Source organism: Acanthaster planci, linkage group LG17, assembly GCF_054643075.1.
Source record: "Acanthaster planci isolate LZ-2023a linkage group LG17, COTS_SCS, whole genome shotgun sequence".
NCBI lineage: Eukaryota > Metazoa > Echinodermata > Asteroidea > Valvatida > Acanthasteridae > Acanthaster > Acanthaster planci.
The window spans coordinates 1,904,657-1,923,140 of NC_141793.1; the positions used below are offsets into that span (position 1 = coordinate 1,904,657).

An 18,484-nucleotide genomic window follows, 5' to 3' on the forward strand; every position below is an offset into this window, starting at 1 on the left:
AATGTCAAGAATATAAAGATTTATTTATTCATCCTACAAGAATGTTGAGAGAGGATGCTCAGTGCATACATGTTACACTTTTTAAATCTCTTTCCTATTTAAGATTTCACTTTTATTTGTGGGACCTGATTCATTTTCAAATGTTTCCTGTTGGAATCAAACAAAAACACTCCAAACTTGGGACAAAAATTGAACAAAAGTACTCCGAGTTGTGGCTTAATTTAAAATGAGTCACGTTTGTGTCTGCAGCAGAAAATAAAAGCTGGATCGAGCTACGCACTCTCACCTCGGGAAACTGTGCCACGGGCACTGGCAGGATTTTTTTTAAGGGGAGGGGGCTCCCCTTGCCCACTACTTGTGACACTCATGGACTATAAAATGAGAACAAAGCCCGATGCTGAAACCATAGGAAATACCAAACTTTGGAAAAGCCTGTTTCAACTTGAGTCTGCTACTGCCCCTGTAGTATTAGTCTCCACCTCCAGGTGTTGGTGTGACTTCTCTCTGTCTTGGTGTTTCTGCTGTGGCTTGATTTTTGGAACTGGCGCATTTGGGTTCTGACCTTTGTAGAATTCTCTCAAGAGTTGCACGGCTCTGTCCTTGAAGACTCCCGGCAGGCATCTCAAGGTCTTCCCCAGTGAGGGGATTTCATCTGAGTGAATGTTCAGGACGGAGCCGCAGCCTCCAAATCGCTCATTGGCGCATCCATACACGACCAATGGGACACCGACTGCACGCAGGGCACCGGCGCACATGATGCACGGCTCCACGGTCACGTACAGCGTGGTTTCGGCAAAGACGTCGACGGACTGGGCACCTATTTCCTCACACCACCGAATAGCATCCTCTACAGCAATCATCTCCGCATGCCTGGTGGCGTTCCTGGTCTCGTTGACCCTGTTGTTGCCAGTGGCGATGACCTCATCCCTATAAACAAGCAGACAGCCCACGGGCACCTCTCCTCGATCCCGGGCAGACACTGCATAATCAAGTGCCTCAGTCATCCATTTCTTATGCTCCTCTCTTATTTCTGTATCTGCCATAACTTATCCTCAAGAGATAGCAAAATGTTCCGAAATTTGTACCCATGAGTCCCTATACCACGCTTAAGAACTATTCCTGAAAGGTTTTAATTGAGGTTAGAAATTTAAGCCAGATAAGAAAGACCTGAGGTAAGGCTAAGACTAAGGTCGTATTGACAGTCTTCCTATAGACTCTACAGGCGCACATAGGAAAAGTAGTCTCCTACACAGTTCATTTTGCAGCCGAGTTCTCCTCTTGCTTCTTGGTGTACCAATGCTCAAGGAACTCAAGATAAACCTTCTTCTGTGGTGCTGAAGCCGGCACAAAATGACCTGTGAATGAGAAAAAGAACAGTCTTGTTTTAAGGATGATAATTTAATCCAAAGACCTGCAACATTTTCAAATTCTGGACCTAACTTCTAGAAGATGACGAGACACTGTCCAGATCATCTGGTTTCGTCAGAAAGATTTATTTTAGACTTCAGATTATCTTTGACAAAAATGTGACAACGTACCGCCTGGGTGATTCAGAATTTGTGGGTTGACAAAAACTGGTAGTAGATCTTCACTTGATTCTGGAGAAAAAATTATAAACGACCCAAACATTTATATGATGTAAGATTGCTAATTTTAGAGACTAAAGCTAAGCTTGATACAAATGCATATTGTGAATTCATGTAAAGTTCCTTGGTCCTCAAAGCATTCCTGGGTTTCCACTGACAGAGAAATCCTTGAAGCATACACCATTTAGCAATTGGTCAGGTAACACTGGGTTAATAAATACCTCTTGGGATGACGCCGTCCGTGTCACCAAACACGTGTAACGTTGGACAGTTGATAGGGTTGGCATAGAAGGCGGCGTGGTTGGAGCTGAGGCTGCGAAAGCTGGCCACCAAGATGGCAAACTTGAAGGGAAATCTGGTATCTGGGGGAAATGGCCAAAAAAAGTGATTAGCTTTAATGAGACCGTGTTCTGGCTACATTAGGAGGTTTCTGTCTCAACAAACAAAACAAACATGCCTGCTTTGAAGCATCGTACAAGGTGTACGCGTTCTCCAAGGCAAGAACAGTTAAATTGCAATAAGTCAGCGAAAACAGTAAGGAGGTGGACTGTTCTGAAGGGAAGCAAATGAAGCACTCAACATTTCACAAATATCGACATATTCTGGTTATCTTCGTTTATGATAAACTTTACAACAGCAAGTATAAACCTAATAGCTTTGAAAGTCAACAGTACACAAACATGTTTATTAAAAGTCGCCTAGCTCTCTATAGCAATGCTTTTTTGTTGCGATGTGGGCAAGAATGTTATGTGGACAAGGAAAATCCACAAGGAAATAGAGTGGATTGATTTACAAATATAAATTTGCCATTTTTTTTTTTTACCTACCTCCCTGATTTTGCAAAGCACAGAGTATTGCTGCAAAAGCTGCTCCCTGACTGAAGGCAAGGATGCCTGCATTTTGAAAAAAAAAAAAAGGGATGCAAAGTTGAATTTCAAAATTGTCCGCCGTCATGTCATGAATCAATGACATATAATCTGAACCGACATCCGCACATCAGCCCAATATAACCGGATGATGGGGAGTGCATTTCTGCATTGATGCTGACCTCTGTCTGTAACTAACTTTAAATATGAGGGCTCACTTTCATTCAACTCCTCAAAAAAAAAAGGAATAGAACATTTAATACAGATTAAAACCCATCCACTGCCAAACTGATGTGGACAAGTGACATAAACTGTCTATTTGGTTTACATGGCATTGCTCACCGTCAAAGGGCCCAAGGTCATTGAACGTTTGGGCCACTGTGGTCAGCGATTCCTGTAGGCCAGGGTTCACATCGCACACCTGGTTGGCCTTGAAGGTGTGGTCAATTGTAGAGAACCACCAACCTCTCTGGTCTGTCCAATCGAGCCAAAAAAGGAAGCAACAGCGATCATCAGTGGCTCTAACCTTTACAGCCGATTCCTAACAAGCACAAGCACAAGCCCTCTGCACTGTGCTGCAGATGGTTAATTTATGACAACGTGGCTATGTTTTAATTTTGTATCTACTATGTAGACGTTTGACCCCGTTTTGGGGGGAGGGGAAGGTACTTCCTCTCAGCTTACCTAAATCTTCTTCACCTTCGGCTGGCAGCACTTTGTTTGGAGCTGAAATGAAAACTGCAAAGAAAAACGACCAAGCAACGAGATGCTCAAAACGAAGACTTCTATGAAAATATATAACCTTCAGCCGAGCAACTTAGAGTAATTTTGTTTCTCTCTTTAACGAACGTGTAATCAATCAATTAAATCAATCAAATTTTGCTCACCAAGTTCTGTGTACTTCTTTATGATTTTCCTGAGTGCCCCAGTCCGTTCTCGGAAGATCTGAGCATTTTGGCGGTAACCATGGATACACAGAATCTAAAATTAAAAGCAAATAATGAAATAAATGAATTCAAATAAAGGTTGGCAAATGAGTAAAAGCATGGATCAGCCTGCACCCCCCGAAAAAAATATCCAGAGAAGTGGACCCTCTCACAGCCCTCGTCTCATAGTCAACGGAACGGATTAATTGTATGATCGTGCACAAAACGGTGTGGCGCTAATAGATGTTGGTACACTCATCATGTTTTTGACACTGGTCCATGCGCATACGCATGGTTATACATGACCCTCTTACGCAACGAAAGAATATTGTGTTACTTATCCGCAGTCAGCGTTTCCTTTATGCTTTGGCGTTCTACTCATACCTTTAGTTTGTCGCTTGCTCCAGACGCGGAAGAAGACATATCTTCATCCTTAGTTAATAAAGATAAAGAATTTCGTTTCTCTAAACATTCCCTCGACGTCCCTCCTTGATTGCGGCGCAGCGGAACATTGGCTATGTGGTCAGTTGAGGGCGCTCTTCAGTTGGTCACGTGGCGCTGGCGCACGCCAGCGCTGCACGCGCGGTGAGCGCAATAAAGGGGGCCAGGGGCGGGACGGGGGGGGGTATGCTTCTAATCATGTAAATAACAGTTAACATGCATGAGCAACCTAATGGGGTTTAAGTGGTAGAATTGAATGATAGTATTGCATTCAAACTTAAAAGCAACTGAAAGAGCTATCACTGGACAGATTTGGCAAAGTGTCATCTTTATTAAACTAGCACTTGGCATTACATAAAAGAAACTCACAACTCAATGTTTGTACACGAATTCACAAATGAGCGTTACTTATGTACTTCAAGAAAATTTGATACTCCGATTCTTGGCCATTTAACGCTGCTAAAACATTCCCTTTGAAGTTTACATGGAGGCAAAAATGTATCGTTTGCATTAAAGTGTAGCTGCAATGAATTTTTCTTTGACACAATTTTTCTGCATCTTTGTACTTTTCTTCAATGCATGAAAATTCTTACACACTCCTATTTGGTTAAAAATGCATTGAAAAGTGCACACTTTATCGATGTTTTCCCAGACAACTGATGGCGCTGTTGCTATGAAGTCATCCAGGGAAGACGTGGTTCAGTGCATAGGTATATAGAGCCTGAAAGTTGACCCCTGATGGTGCGCTTCCGGGCCCCTTGGTTAGGAAAAATAACGTGTAAAGATTTTAGAATTTGTAATATTTTTTCGTTCAGTTACTTCTTAAAAAATCCAACTCGGAAAAGGGGCTTTGGAAAATATTTGCTAGTCTATCAATTTATAGAAACTGAAAAATCACCTGACCTAAAAGAGAAATATCCTGCCAAAAACTGACCTATCACTTCCGAAAATCTAAAATACATGAAGAACAGTGCAATGAGGCAGTCTCGTTCGCAGATGAACATTTACGGTTTGAAATTTTATGGTAGTCTATCAGTAAAAGCCAAAATAAAAAACAGATCAATATTTTACACAGTCGTGTAATTTATAAGTAATAAGCTTAAAGCAACATTCTACTTCGATTACGAAAGATTTTGATCTTTTGTATAAGCTTTGCTTACAACAACTGCGTGATGCTAACTCAACGGAATGTGGAACCCATCGACTGCAAGTAGGTAAATCTTTGCAACGTTGTACAATCTTTTTTTCACGTAAGCACGGGCAGTGAAAACAAACGTGCATGAACATGGACACCTAGGTATGATATTGCCGGAAGTGAAAGGTCGTTAAGAGAATTCGTTTTTTACCTATCTCCATGTGACTTTTCCTATAATTACTTGAGGAAGACAAAAGTAAAATTCCAACATGATTGTTTCATTTGGTGGTTTCAGTTAGGAATTATTCTTCCAAAAATTATCGAACGTGATAGGACGGCCCAACATAAATTCCCCACAGGAGGACCGCACGAGGGTTCAGGCAACTCGCTGCGTGACCTTTTACTTTCAGGCTCTATTTCTGTTCAAATTGTGTACCCAGAATTTACTAACTAAAAACATTTCCGAGAGAGGGATTGATGGTTTCTTATTGCTTTGCACATAAACAATAAATCAGCAAAGAAGAGAAAACGTTGTCCAAGAAAATCTACAAAAAAACAGAACGTTTTGTATACAAACCTAACATTGAGGCTCTTCCTGAGACGACATCACAGTTGCTCATGAATATGGAAATAGTTATTAGCATAAAAAACAAAATGGCATTAAAATACCCCTTGAAATAGTGAAACAAAAGTTGAAAATAAGTTTTACGGAGGGAGGCACGAAGGTGCATTTTACAGGTTTGTAATCAAAAACATTGATTGCAGCTACCCTTCAAACGTTTTCTGTTTCTTTTTGAAAACTCCTCGGCATTGGAGCAGAAAAAGGAAATTTGTAAGCACGGAAAAGACCAACAACCCCGTTAACGAAACTAATATCCTAATGTCAGAACTTATAAGGTTTGAATTAAACACACCATATCAAAGTTGGCAGAACCTTTAAAATCCATGCTATTATGTTTCTTCAAATGGCTAGAGCTATAGGAACCAACGCTATGGATGACAGTACAATGAAAAAGGAAGAATGCTATTTATTTTAATATTTGGTGCGTACTTCTCTTCGAAATCGACAATTAGCTATCGATTATAACGGACTGGTCGTGGCTCTGTTCCTGTGACTGCATTTTTATTGGTCAGAAACAGCACTTCAGCAGCAACAACAGAACCGTTCAAACCTTTTTGTTTGGAGATACAGAGTGAACGGGAAGATAGGTAGAAAAAAAATTCCATGCTCTTCTTGTGATAGCACCGTGTCATGATTCCAACTAATTTAATACATCTTGTCAACGAAGGCAACCGCCACACCAATTACCACTCCCAGGCTACGCCCCCCGTAAGACCACACCACGCCCACTTTTCCCGCCCGGTTGATGGCGTCCAAGTCCGGCTCGTCGTCGTTGCACAGGTTCGACTGGCAGCAGGAGCGGCAGGGTCCCGTACGGGACAGCTCCCGGCAGGTGGTCTCCTCCGTGCACTCTAACTCTGTGGTGCAGCCCCGCTTCATGTACGAGCGAACTCCTGCCTGGGTCGTGACATCTGTCTGAAAAGTTAGATGCAGTGGACAGAGGGAAGTGTATATAAGATCATTAGGAAGAGAGGTGGGGAGTTCAGTCGATGAGGGCTATGAGGGAAAATGGGAGTGGCATATTTCTGTCATCCCAAGTTTGTATGGTCAGAGCATGCAGTGAATTGCCTGTGAGGGGATGGGGGAAATTAAAAAAAAAACAAACAAACAGATTCGGGCATGGTGCCTGGTGGAACAGTTTGGGTTGAAATCGGACATCCTTGGGTTTAGATGGAGTGTCCTGGGTTGTATGAATTGGGACGTGGGGTTATAGGCTAGATTTCCACGGGCTGAGCTGGTCTGAAATGAGTTGAGTGAGTTACCCAAGTTTGAGTGCGCGAATCATGAATCTGATCAGCGAAAACAGACTGAAACAAAGGTTACAGATTCAAAGGGATGTTTAGAAATAAGCTACATAAAACGTTCGTCGGATTTCTTAGCAATGCCACTTGATACGAAGCGCAAGCTTATACATGATGAAGTATGGCCCCTCTCGTCCCCAGGGTTTCCCATAGTTCTAATGCTCGCCCTAGCATAATAATGACGCCTGAATTAATGATGAGGTTGATCGGCCGAGCAGAATAAGTAGTTGCGCAAGATTCGGCCCACATAATCTCATCCCAGCGTCGCAAATAATGTCAAAAATAAATATATTTATGATAGCATTTCCAATAATTCTGGGCATGGGGGGGGGGTAGTTTCGAATGTATCCAAAAATACATAACACCCCTTACATAGCAATATGTCTTGCATTTTGTGGTCGAGTTGAAGTCTGGCCCCGTCTCGCAACTCGATTCGGGACTAAGCAGTGCTGCACAGTCGTAACAGCTAAACTCTGCGGCGGCGGCAAGTCCGAAGAAAATACAACCTGCATGGAAAATAAATCAATAATCTTTCATTATTTTAATGTTTAAGTAGTGACGAAAGCAATTTGTTTCACCTATTTCGTCAAGTGTAAGTTGATGGCGCCAAGTTTTGGATTGGGAATTTATAGTGGAATTTACACAGATAAACAATTCTTGTAAGATTAAATCGGGATTTCGTCCAAGTTATTTTATTGCGTAGCGGACTTTTAAAAATCTTTTATGAATTGAGCAAAAATGGAATATGCTCTTTGTAACGGGATTACTAATAGGGAAAATGAAATTATAAAGGAAAACAAAACCAAATTTAAAAACAATGGAACACAATAAAAACAAACACAGTCTCAGACACAGTGAGTGGAATTATTGAAATGTAATTGTAAACAAAAAGTTAGAAACGAACGTTTGATTGTTGACCAAACAAAAAGTATAGCCAATCTGTCACAATGTATACCAGTAAATACAGGAGAGAACTTACCCACGACGATCACGACAGTTCCTGCCCACTCGTCCATCCTTCCTCCGCGCCACATGCTTTCATCTGCCGATAGCCCCCAACATTCACTCGGCCACCATGTTCTCTCGTTGCTTAATTAATTCTTGCTCTGCCCGGTGATGAGATAAAACCCTGAAATATTTTCTTCCGGGGAATATTGCAGGACGATGCTCTTGTGACATCAAGAAAACTCCAGCAATGGCAGTTCGTCGGTGCCTCGGCGTTTTTTTCAGTATTGTACCAAGTGCTGTCTGGATGTGCAGGGCACGGTGGCATACTGATGTGTCATCATGAGGGATTTCTTTGCGCTTCGGGAGACGCGATCGCGCGTAAAGGTGTGAAAAAAAGCTGAGTGAGGGGGTCGGAAGAGAAGACTGCCGGTGAGACTTTGATCAATACGGATAAAAAGCATTGATTTTTTTTTCGTATTGAAATCGATAAATTGTTATCCGGTGTTCACAGATGTAAAAACTGAAAAAAAGTCGTCAGCTCCTCAACCAGTTTAGCTGCATAGCGGATAATGAGGTGTCAAATTACATCAAATGGCGTTTTTTTTACACACTTATCAATTTGTTCGTACTCTGTTTTGAAATCAAAGAGCACTAGGATATAAAACAGCACATGATGTTTGCTATGCAATTAGAAAAATTATATAAAAAGTTGTGTTTTGTTAAGTCCTAGGTTTGCGGTATCACCGTGCGAAAATATCCTTTTATAATTATGCGTAATTCTGAAAATGAAAGAACCGTTATTTAATAACCACACACACTCACAAAAGAGATATTTTCGCATGGTGCTACCGCAAACCTATTACTTGTATTTATCTTGCCGCTGTCACCACGAAAAACTTAAAAGCTCACGTTGTGTTTTCTTTTTAATTAACAAGTACTTAACACTTCGGCATTTTGTGTGGTATTTGTAATAATATTAGGTCGTAGGTATATTATAGGGTTTTTATAATATCATGCAGATGATATTTTTATAATATCATACAGAAAACAACACAATGGCACAGTTATTGAAGGTCGGGATAAAAAAGCTTATTTATCCCAAAACAAAATGCTTGTGACGCTTACGCACAATCACAATAATGGCCGGCTATGAGGACGGACCAGGATGTTGCAATAGAGATGAACACTCCTGGTGACAAAAAGGGTACCCGAGATTTCCTAGATACAGTCTGAAAATTGTTTGTAGGAAATTCGTCAAACATTCCATTAATTGTTGTGTCATTAACAGGCGAAGATTCCAATCAACTTCAACACTGAAATTTTAAAGACAATGTTTTCTTGAGGCATTTTTCTCCCTGCCGTTTGTAACATGGGTTTGGTCGGCTGAAAACTAGCCCCCAATAAACTGCTTTACGCCACTGCTCTCGTAAAATTTGCAGCGCACGAGAAGAGGAAAGTTACAGCTTACTGTCGACAAAGTGAGAGAAATATGCATTAAGTGACATTTCCTTTTTTTAACAGTTTAACAATTAGTCCGTGTACAAACTGAATCACCTTTAGTAATATTAAAGTTATATGCCGATGTATTTTAGCCTGATACAGGAAATAGCCGTCGTTTCACATGAGCTATAATTTTCTAAAGGTGGACGTGGTGGAAGTTCAAAAATGTCTTTATGCAAAAAATAACGCATGGAAAAACTAGAGCACATCGTTATTTAACACAAGTAAATAACCATTATCGTACGTTCGTCGCCCCCTTTCCTGTAATTGCGTCGTTATTACCAATTCTGATTTGAAAAATTACCGTCTCGTTGACTTGTAATATTTATTCAAGGGTCTCCTCCTTGATGAGCCTACAGCGGCGATCGTCATTATGCCCACGTAGGCCGCCCTCTTTTAACCTTCAGCAACGATGGTGGCTCCTTGTCAAAAGAAGCAGGGGAAAAGAAGAAGAGGTATGGGCCGTGGGTGAATAAGTTCATAGTTATAGCTTAATTTGGCGGGACTGGAGCCCACGACGTTCCATTACTCATTCGCAAAACAAGTCTGACAAACAAACTCTCTGTTTGTTTACTGAAAAGCGCTGCAATGATTCCCTGCAATTTCATTTCAGCAGTTCTTTTCTAGAACCTGTCTCAGCATGGAGGTATCAACCACGCGAGGCCCATCCCGCCACATCTATCGGCCCACATCTGCCCCAACTTTAACCCAGCCAAGGCGCTGAATGATATATTCAAACGATATTACACGTCCAGAAAATGCTGTTCAATATCGAGTGACTGAATCGATGTTTGCTCGGTTTATTTGACGATCTCCGTGGATATTCTGCATGTATAGACAATATACAAACTAATAAAGACCAAGATAACAACAAACAGAGATCAAGAATAAAACAATGAAGACAAAAAATACAATGTGAATCTGAGGCATTGTCGGGGACGATACAAACAAGCTCATGAAAGCTTACTTCCATTTAGTTTCTCAAGATAATAAAAATACATGATGTCAAGCCAAAGCCAGACATTGCGCAGCTGAAACGTATTGGGGGCGCTATCTCGGATATCAGTGAGACGTGATGCGTCTAACGTTATTACGCAAAAACTCTGTACAATAATTATTGGAACACACATAACATGCCTGTTCAAGCACCCCGACAGCACGTCAGGGGTCAACTAATTCAAGGGTCTGCTCTAAGTAAAAGATTGACCAACACCGGAGCCTAGACCTAGAAATAAATCAGGTCAGCCAAACTCAGCGTACATTCAGCAAACAGAGCACGTGATACTCTACCGCATTCATGACGCAGAGTCTGCAGTACATTTGAAGCTCAAAGAGCCCTTGGTCTTTAGAATAAACCAACAAAAGACAGACCCAAATCTCGAAGTTCTGTCCCAATAATTTTCAAGCATCACTGGTATTTGTCCACACTGAAACGAAGCTACGAAAGTGCTCCCATGACGACGCGCCAGGACAGAGCCTCGGGTTAAATGATGAAGTTTAGTTCTCCTTTTCGCTGCTTACCTGTAAAATGCATTACATAGCCGTGCACTATAGCCGTGTACTGTTACATATCAAAGGTTCGATAAACACTTTGAGACCGGTTCGAGAACGCAAATTTTGGCGTCCAGGATGCGTTTGCAGCGAAATTTTTAGCCCAAGTCGGAAAGCGTCCGGCATTGCGAAATTCATTGTCTTTTCTCGCATTGAGTTGAAACCATCTCAATGCGCACGACCACTGAGTCTGCTTAGGCCAGTCTTTACAATGTAAAAACGTGCATATACATCGAAAACCCATTTTAATTTCGATCAGGATGCGTGTCTCAACCACGAGCCTGGATTCATGTACTTTTTTGCTGATCCTTCGTTTAATTCGACATCAACACAGCTTAATTTTAATATACTGCTGGTTTATACTGAATCCGCATGCATGGATTGTAATGAATCATGCATGCAGTTTGATAGCAGATCTCGACTCGCGTCATTCGAATCGCCAAATGCTACACAAAATCTAGTGCATATACTTTGGTTGTCATGGGAATTCAGCTCTTCGCCAATTCCACGGATAAAACAAGGCGAAAAGAAAACAAACAGTAGAAGCCTTTTCATTTGCTGAGATGGCTCTATTCGTCTGGTTGATAACGGGCGATATCGACCCCACGAAGGCGTTGGTTCACTCTAGCCGCTGGTTATTATCGGGAGACAAGCAACACGGTACTGACAGATGTGCTATTTTGGAGTTCAGCCCGGCAGGACGATCAAGAAATGTCAGGATGGCAACGACCTGGTTACAAATATCAAATCGGTTTGGCAATAAAAAGGCACTGAGACTGATCTGCGCAGTCCTTTTTCATCTATTAATTTGCGTGGTCGCTTTTTATAAATTATGCACAATAATTGTGTGTAATTATGATAAGAATCGAACAATTTGAGAATCAGAACAACAGATAGATAAATAGGTGAGACTTTATTAAATCCAAAGACTGGGTCACTTTTTATAAATGCACAGAACGATGAGCATCGCACAAGTACCGAATCAGTATATCGAATTTCTTGCCATTTTCTTCGACCGTCATCAAGTCTTGAAATGCACCTTAGCCGCCTCATAACTGTCGCCTTATTGGCGCCCATATGGCGAAGGGTGGTGATGCGGCGGTAATCCCACTATTCACCACGCTGAAGCCTTTCACACCAGTGCGACCTATGGAGTGAAATTACACCGCGGTCGATGAATAATTGTTCGGATAGTTTTCGCGGGATGGGGGATGGACGTTCCGTATTAACTTGATGCAGGGATGGAAGTTTAAGGTCGAAATCAGCCTCCTCGCTAAAGGGATAAAACCTTTTAACCCAGGCGGAGATTTGTTCGGAGATTTGTTGGTTTGTTGTCTTATGTGCCTGTGTTTCTAGTGAAACTTATTGGGTTTTTTATACAATCTGTCTTATATAGTGGATGTACGTCGGGTTTGCAAAGCCATGTTCATTTTTTGAAACTTACGTACAGCCATAATTACAAAATAATAATAATAAAATCATTTTAGTGACTGGCTGACATCAGAAAAGGCAATATATTACACAAGACTCGGTCGCTAATCTCCGCAAGGATTCAAAGCATACGTATTGGTTATCAGAGTCCGTCGATTACAGAGTACCGGCCGGTGCCCTTGGCTTATTGGGGTTGTCGCAGTGTCCACTTCTCCGGATCCAGGAAATGAGAGCAACCACTGGGCACCTAGAAATGCGAACACAGTGCGGGTAGCCGATGTCATCATTACTTGGCGGTGCCCCCGTTATACCAATCGATGGCTACGTTTCACCTTAGATCTAGCTCGCTGAATGATATGCGTCACACGACCACATTAGATAAATGCAGTAACGTTCCTTCATTTGATTAGGAAAAGTGCAACAGTGATAACCTTTACAAATTCTGATGGGACGGTTTGAGATTTGAAAACTTACGTTTATTGACACATTTAACTGATGCTGTGCTCATTTACAATAATAAGTACGTCATCCATAAAGAACATTCCAACGCAAATATTATGCGAGAGCTGAGTAGTTTTCGGTTATACGCCAAATATGTGTAAATAATCCGAATTTGTTAGGACTGATCACTGTCAACAGCAGGCTACTTTCATTGTAAGATTAAAATGATGAGCCTATATAAACTGGACCGGCTAAAAACGTACATGACACATTCATGGCCCTGCAGTGAACAGAGCTAGGTTGTGGTACTAACACCCCGCACGACGTGACATGTGCATTCTACAACATTAAGCAATCCACGCTTTATAGAAAAAAAAAGATACTTCAGACGCAGACGTGTCATCAAGACAGCGATGTGTTAAAATATCGTCTCTCGGGGTAAAAGCTGTACTGGTACATTTCGAGAAAAAAGGAGGGACAAATGGGACAGCTTCGACCACTCCAAGATCTTTCGACATTTGCTCAGAGAAACTGAGTTGTTTGCTTTGCTCCCGAGAGTTAAAAGGGCGAAATGGAGTCGGTGCGAATGTAACGGCAGCGGGGCTGACTATGACTGGATGCTGACAATTCGTAGAAAGCAACGCCCGGCCAGTGAAGGATGTGGGGCCAGAGACGGTGCTTTTTACTGTGCCTACATCAACCCAAATCGTTCGTCATGCTGTCTGTCACAGAGAATTGTGGAAAGCGGTTACTAGGAATTTGGAATCGATTGATTTAGGGGAATAGTCGACTTTGCTTAAGATGTAAATTTTCCCCAGTCATAATATTGGCGAGCAAAATGATGATCCACAAACGATGCATTTTAAACTTATAACACAGATACCACTTCCTGCGAAAACTTACACGTAGAATATTAGCTAATCTCGGTTAATTATCTGAATCAAGCAATGACAGAATCTCTAGCAATCTGAGAAAACTCTTGGTGGCAGCAAACACGTTATCTGAAAACGCATGCGCAAAAGTGCTGCCAAAAAGTTACCAATCGTTCAAACGGCTGAACGGACCGGTAAGTTTGTTTTTGAAGAATTAAACACTCTAAGTGCGAATAAAGAGACCACTGTAGTGACTTGCAGTTGGCCTTCATTTGAACTTAAAATTTCTTGGAGCAACTTTTGCTCAGTGAACTTAGAAAAGGCATTTAAAGGCTAGTTTAATATGCTGAAATCACATGCGCGTGTCAGGAATTTGGGAACTTTTACACGGTAGTCAAACAAGTTGAGGTGACAACTTTGATTGACCAGTTCCGCAAGCAGCCTACTGTCCAAGGCCCCTGGCACCTCAAAACTTACTTTCATGGAAAGGTTTTCATCCAGAAATTATCCGGAAATTATCCCGCTACATTAAATACTGAAAAATTTTGGGCAGTCATTTTGGTGGTCGGTTTTGCCCAGTTCCGCAAACATTTCCACAAATTACGCCATCTGTACATTATAGGTCGTGTTTTTCGGACACAGAAGGACGTGCGTCACACTCACACTGAATGCGCGCATTGTAATCTAAAACTCGTTTGTGGAACTGGCAAAAAATCTTGCAGTCACTTTTGTATCCAAAAATACACATTTGAAAATATACAGAACTCATATTTCAACGGTGGGATAGCTGATAATTTCCAATAGCTTTGGTTTGAAAAAAAAACCAAAACACCGCGATGATCGTTTAAAAGAGCAACAAACGCATCGCGCAGAGCGCACAAGGGCTGCTGTTGTGAACTGTGATCGGCGAAAAACGTTCGTTGACGATACCGCGGCGGTTCTGTATAAGCAATATTGTTTTTCTGCAAGATCTTCAAGTAAAACATTTCAGAGAATAATGGATTGAGCAATTTGTCTTTCTGAGGTATGAAGGCCGTTTTGGTGAAACTGGCTTAATTGCGGAACTGGACAGTCAACTGTATAAGACCTGAAAGGTCTAAAGCTGTACTAAGCATGTACATGTACAAAGCAAAAACATGCCTAAGCATGCTTTATAGGCCCACTTTCAAACAGTTTCCCTTCCATGTTTTTTTCCACAGTCCAGGTCTTTCACGACAAAAGGAGTGGAACGTTAAGACACAGACTGACTTGGTACCGAAATGGCTGATTTGCAGTAGAGAAAATGACGTATGATGTCAAACTGAAAAGTCTTATGGAGACAAGGACGACAGGATGGATACTTTTAAATAAAACACATTGGAATTGGCACAGCACTGGTTTTTGGTTGAAACGTGTATGCCTAGTGGTAAGTAAATATATTTTGATATTTAAGAGGGGGGTTTCTCTAGGATGTTTTTATAGGTAGGCCTATTTTGTTTTCATGAAGCCAGGGGACAATTGACTTTCCTTAAACACCCTCCAACCGAGGAAGTGTCACGCAAAACCTACTTCTTTTTCACTAGATACCAACAAATTGTGTCGAGATTTTCGAGCATGTGTTGTGTGTTCAGAAAGGCACGATATATATGTGTAAGTCGGCACAATCTCAGTGTGAGAAGATAAAACGCTTGGTTTGGATGAAGTTTACCATGGGTCCTAGACTTTGTGTCCGACGGTGGAAGTAGGTACTCTATACGACTGAACAGTTAGACGGATTATTCGAAATGAAAATTTAATGGACTTTGTCTGCTTTAAGCAGTGCAGGTGGAGGAATCTTACTGCGACAAATTAGAACAGTATCGATTTATTCTTGAAAATTCGTTTATTTTCCTGTCACCAAATAACAATGTAGCTTACATACTTTTTCCTTTGTTTTTCCTTATTGTGAAAGTTTACACACAAAGTTTAGTTCTGTGACCTTATAGGTACATAAACACAGACCATGCTGAAGATAATAAGTCCAAATTGATAAGTCCCATGTAATCCGAGCCCGGCAATCCTCAATCGTTTAAATGTTACCAAATCGCGGTTGCTTCAGTGTAAGCCGATGGAGTATCAAATGACGTTTATTGGGCACATCCGTAGCGCCTAAAATGAACTATGCGATCCGCTGGCAAGAATTCTTGTCATTGATACTCACGCACCCACTTGAAAGCAAACAATATGTCACAGGTATCACTTGCTTTATTGAATCATTACGAAGTGGCCGCATAACCCACGTATAAAAATCGATTATTGCGACTCGATATCCACGCTGAACGCTGGATAAGCATGACATCCATTCCCCCTCCTTACCCTGCAGGTTGAGTTATTGGTTAGACAAAGAAGGAGGTCTGCTTTAGGGGGCTCCCTAAACCTTTCAGGAGATGTATGCAGTTGATCCTATAGTAATAGATTCAGGACGGGCGCGTACAACCCCATGCATCTTTTCACGTTACATACATGTTAATGGACTGCTAATCCATCGGAGCTCAGATGCGACCCACTTTTAGAGAGAGAAAAATGTGGGCATTCAGAAAAGGAGAACGGGGGAATGAAGTTAAAGAAAATGTGGAGGCCAGGCTCAGTTGACAAACTGACAATTGTGGTGGCGATTACAGCGATAGTGACAAGGACACCGATGACCAGTACGAATGGAGAACAAATGGAAATTGTGGGACAACTCCGGGCCGCTGAAGCGGACCGAGTCGCCACACAAGGTGACATAACGTGGATAAACGATGCAGGCTTTTTGGAATGCGGGGGCGTGCCGTTGCAAGATTGATGAATAATTTTGCAAGGATCAGCATCGTGAAAGGATCTGAATAATTATGGTAGAGCCCACTGTCCACTGACTCGAGATTTGAAAGTTTAATGCATGTGAATGTCTGAAACCAGCAGAATAACATCGTTCGGGAAAAACTGCACGTTTTAAAGTGCGATTTCATTCGTGACCCTTAAGTTACATTTCGTCCATTATGTACCATGGCCCTTCGTTAACATAAACGCAATGAAAGGTTATTGTTTCTTTTAATTCCTTGCGGAATCTCTGAAGATGCGCTGACATAACTTGAACGATTCTTCATGGCTTGAGTGAAATAACTTCATGGGGTGTTCAGTTACGCACTTTTTTTTCAGGAAGGATTCATACTGTAGATGTAGTGCCTTCTGTGCCACCAGGAATTAAAAGGTCACGATCGATGAATTGTGACCGTTATGCGAGTGGCGTGGGGCAAACTCTACTTTTTGCGCGACTATAACGACTTCCTTTAAACCACTTGTTTTTTTATTAAAATCATAAACAGAATTAGGACGCATGATACGCAACTCCTACGCCTTGACAGGAGATAACGATGCGATTATCGAGAACTCCTCACCTGGGACTGGCGTGCGAACGACAGGCTGCGAGTAAACATGTTTTTGTCTGGCCGTCCGCATACATATAGCCGATATAATTGTTGAAGCATTCCTGAATTTAGGAACTGAAGGAAGGGTGGAGGAAAAAAACACAGTCACTTGGAGATCAGAGCTGTGTTGAGGAGTTTCATCAACCTCAGTGATAAATCTTTTGGCGGTCCGAAAGTAGGCTTTGGGGGAGACTATGATCTTCCGCATGACAAAGCGCAAGAGGGCGCTGGCATGGTAGCATTCTTCAGATGTTCAGGCAAGATATTTCCACAAAATGCGCTGGATGCCCATGAGTCTCCTTGGTTTGCTTTCACTTCGTTTGTGCTTGTCTACCCGAAACCCTCCACATTACACTTAAAGACTGTATGTATTTTGTTGACACCATTTTGAGCCAAGATTGAATTGAAATACATGTAATTATGTACTTGTACGAACTAAACATGTTACACCCTCCTGGAGTCCTGTTCTCTTCAACTACAGCGGAAGTCACTTGAAGGGCGATGATGTCCTACGTCGCTCTTCATCTGTTTACCAAAACAAAACATGCCTATACTGGAATACATGCACATATCGGGTGCATCAACTTATTGAAAGATTGTGCTTACATGAGATTGGATGCCATATTTTCCCTGCTGCCAGAGGCACCCAGGAATGCGCTCCTTTGTTGGGATGAAGAGAAGTGGAAGCGATGTGAGTCGAGGGTGCTTGATATTTCCATATTTCCCCCACTATTAGGCAACTTGGGGCTAGAGTTTCACTAGTCGGATCCCAGGTTGCTGTCATACCCAAGTCTGACGGAAATGCTTCGGGCATTTTGAAGTCACTGCACGAAACTGCACCTTTCGGAATAACTTGTCCTGTAACACTGTATTCAATGATAATGAAATCCGTACAATGAACTCCGGAGAGAGTAAATTACGCAGTCTTTGTTCAGCATTTATACAGCCAGGTTATGTGTTAGACTAGACTGGTGTTCACGTTTTCTATCTGTTCAACCAACAGCGCATTCAGCGCCAATGACAGGATGAAGTGACAAATTAAGAAGACAATGGTCAGTTTTAGACATGGCGGGAGAACCGAGAATGGATATTGCAGGGAAAGCCCACGGAGTCAGACTGGGATTGAAAACCCAACCTACATGCTGACCCAGGTGGGATTCGAGCCCCGGTCGCAGAGGTAGAAGGTGAGGAACGAGCCAAAGTGAAACTCACTCCCATGCAGCGCCCGCTGTCGTATCTGCTTGGCAATGAATTTGCCATTCTTCATCATTAAATGAGCTGGGGAACGCCCAGAAAGATTATAAACTCTCTGACTTTTGGCTTGGACATAAAAATGGGGATATTGTGCCATGTTTCTGAAAATAGGACATTATATAGTGCGTACAATTTCATATAGCAGGTTCAATATGCAAGATCCTTCACTGCAGGCGCACGTTCCG

The 18,484-nt window shown here is 41.9% G+C and overlaps 4 protein-coding genes across 5 annotated transcripts in view; 1 reads left to right on the top strand and 3 right to left on the bottom strand.

Moving 5' to 3' along the window:
* Nucleotides 1-4: 4 nt before the first annotated feature.
* adat2 (adenosine deaminase tRNA specific 2) lies at nt 5-1,043 on the bottom strand. The gene has a single exon (XM_022231119.2). The coding sequence runs from the start codon at nt 1,041-1,043 to the stop codon at nt 438-440; it is 606 nt and encodes a 201-aa protein (XP_022086811.2). The 3' UTR covers nt 5-437.
* A 170-nt stretch (nt 1,044-1,213) lies between these two features.
* On the bottom strand, nt 1,214-3,898 carry ovca2 (OVCA2 serine hydrolase domain containing). Of its 2 annotated transcripts, XM_022231107.2 has the most exons (8): nt 3,763-3,898; nt 3,340-3,433; nt 3,137-3,190; nt 2,795-2,926; nt 2,414-2,479; nt 1,808-1,948; nt 1,539-1,598; nt 1,214-1,355 (listed from the first exon to the last, which is right to left on the bottom strand). In XM_022231107.2, exons 1-8 carry the CDS (start codon nt 3,799-3,801, stop codon nt 1,255-1,257), a joined length of 687 nt encoding a protein of 228 aa, XP_022086799.2. In that variant the 5' UTR covers nt 3,802-3,898; the 3' UTR covers nt 1,214-1,254. The 2 variants fall into 2 exon arrangements, with proteins under 2 accessions (XP_022086799.2, XP_087003926.1); XM_087147800.1 differs by lacking the exon at nt 2,414-2,479.
* A 232-nt stretch (nt 3,899-4,130) lies between these two features.
* On the bottom strand, nt 4,131-8,173 carry LOC110976238 (uncharacterized). The gene is made up of 3 exons (XM_022229343.2): nt 7,857-8,173; nt 7,250-7,383; nt 4,131-6,491 (listed from the first exon to the last, which is right to left on the bottom strand). The coding sequence occupies exons 1-3, from the start codon at nt 7,909-7,911 to the stop codon at nt 6,222-6,224; spliced, it is 459 nt and encodes a 152-aa protein (XP_022085035.2). The 5' UTR covers nt 7,912-8,173; the 3' UTR covers nt 4,131-6,221.
* Nucleotides 8,174-13,774: 5,601 nt separating this feature from the next.
* LOC110975827 (uncharacterized) overlaps nt 13,775-18,484 on the top strand; it is a 44,768-nt gene continuing 40,058 nt past the window's right edge. The window contains exons 1-2 of the mRNA XM_022228666.2: nt 13,775-13,814; nt 14,820-15,025. Of these exons, the coding sequence (XP_022084358.2) occupies nt 14,903-15,025 (123 nt within the window). The 5' untranslated portion in view covers nt 13,775-13,814; nt 14,820-14,902. The remainder of the gene's footprint in view (nt 13,815-14,819; nt 15,026-18,484) is intronic.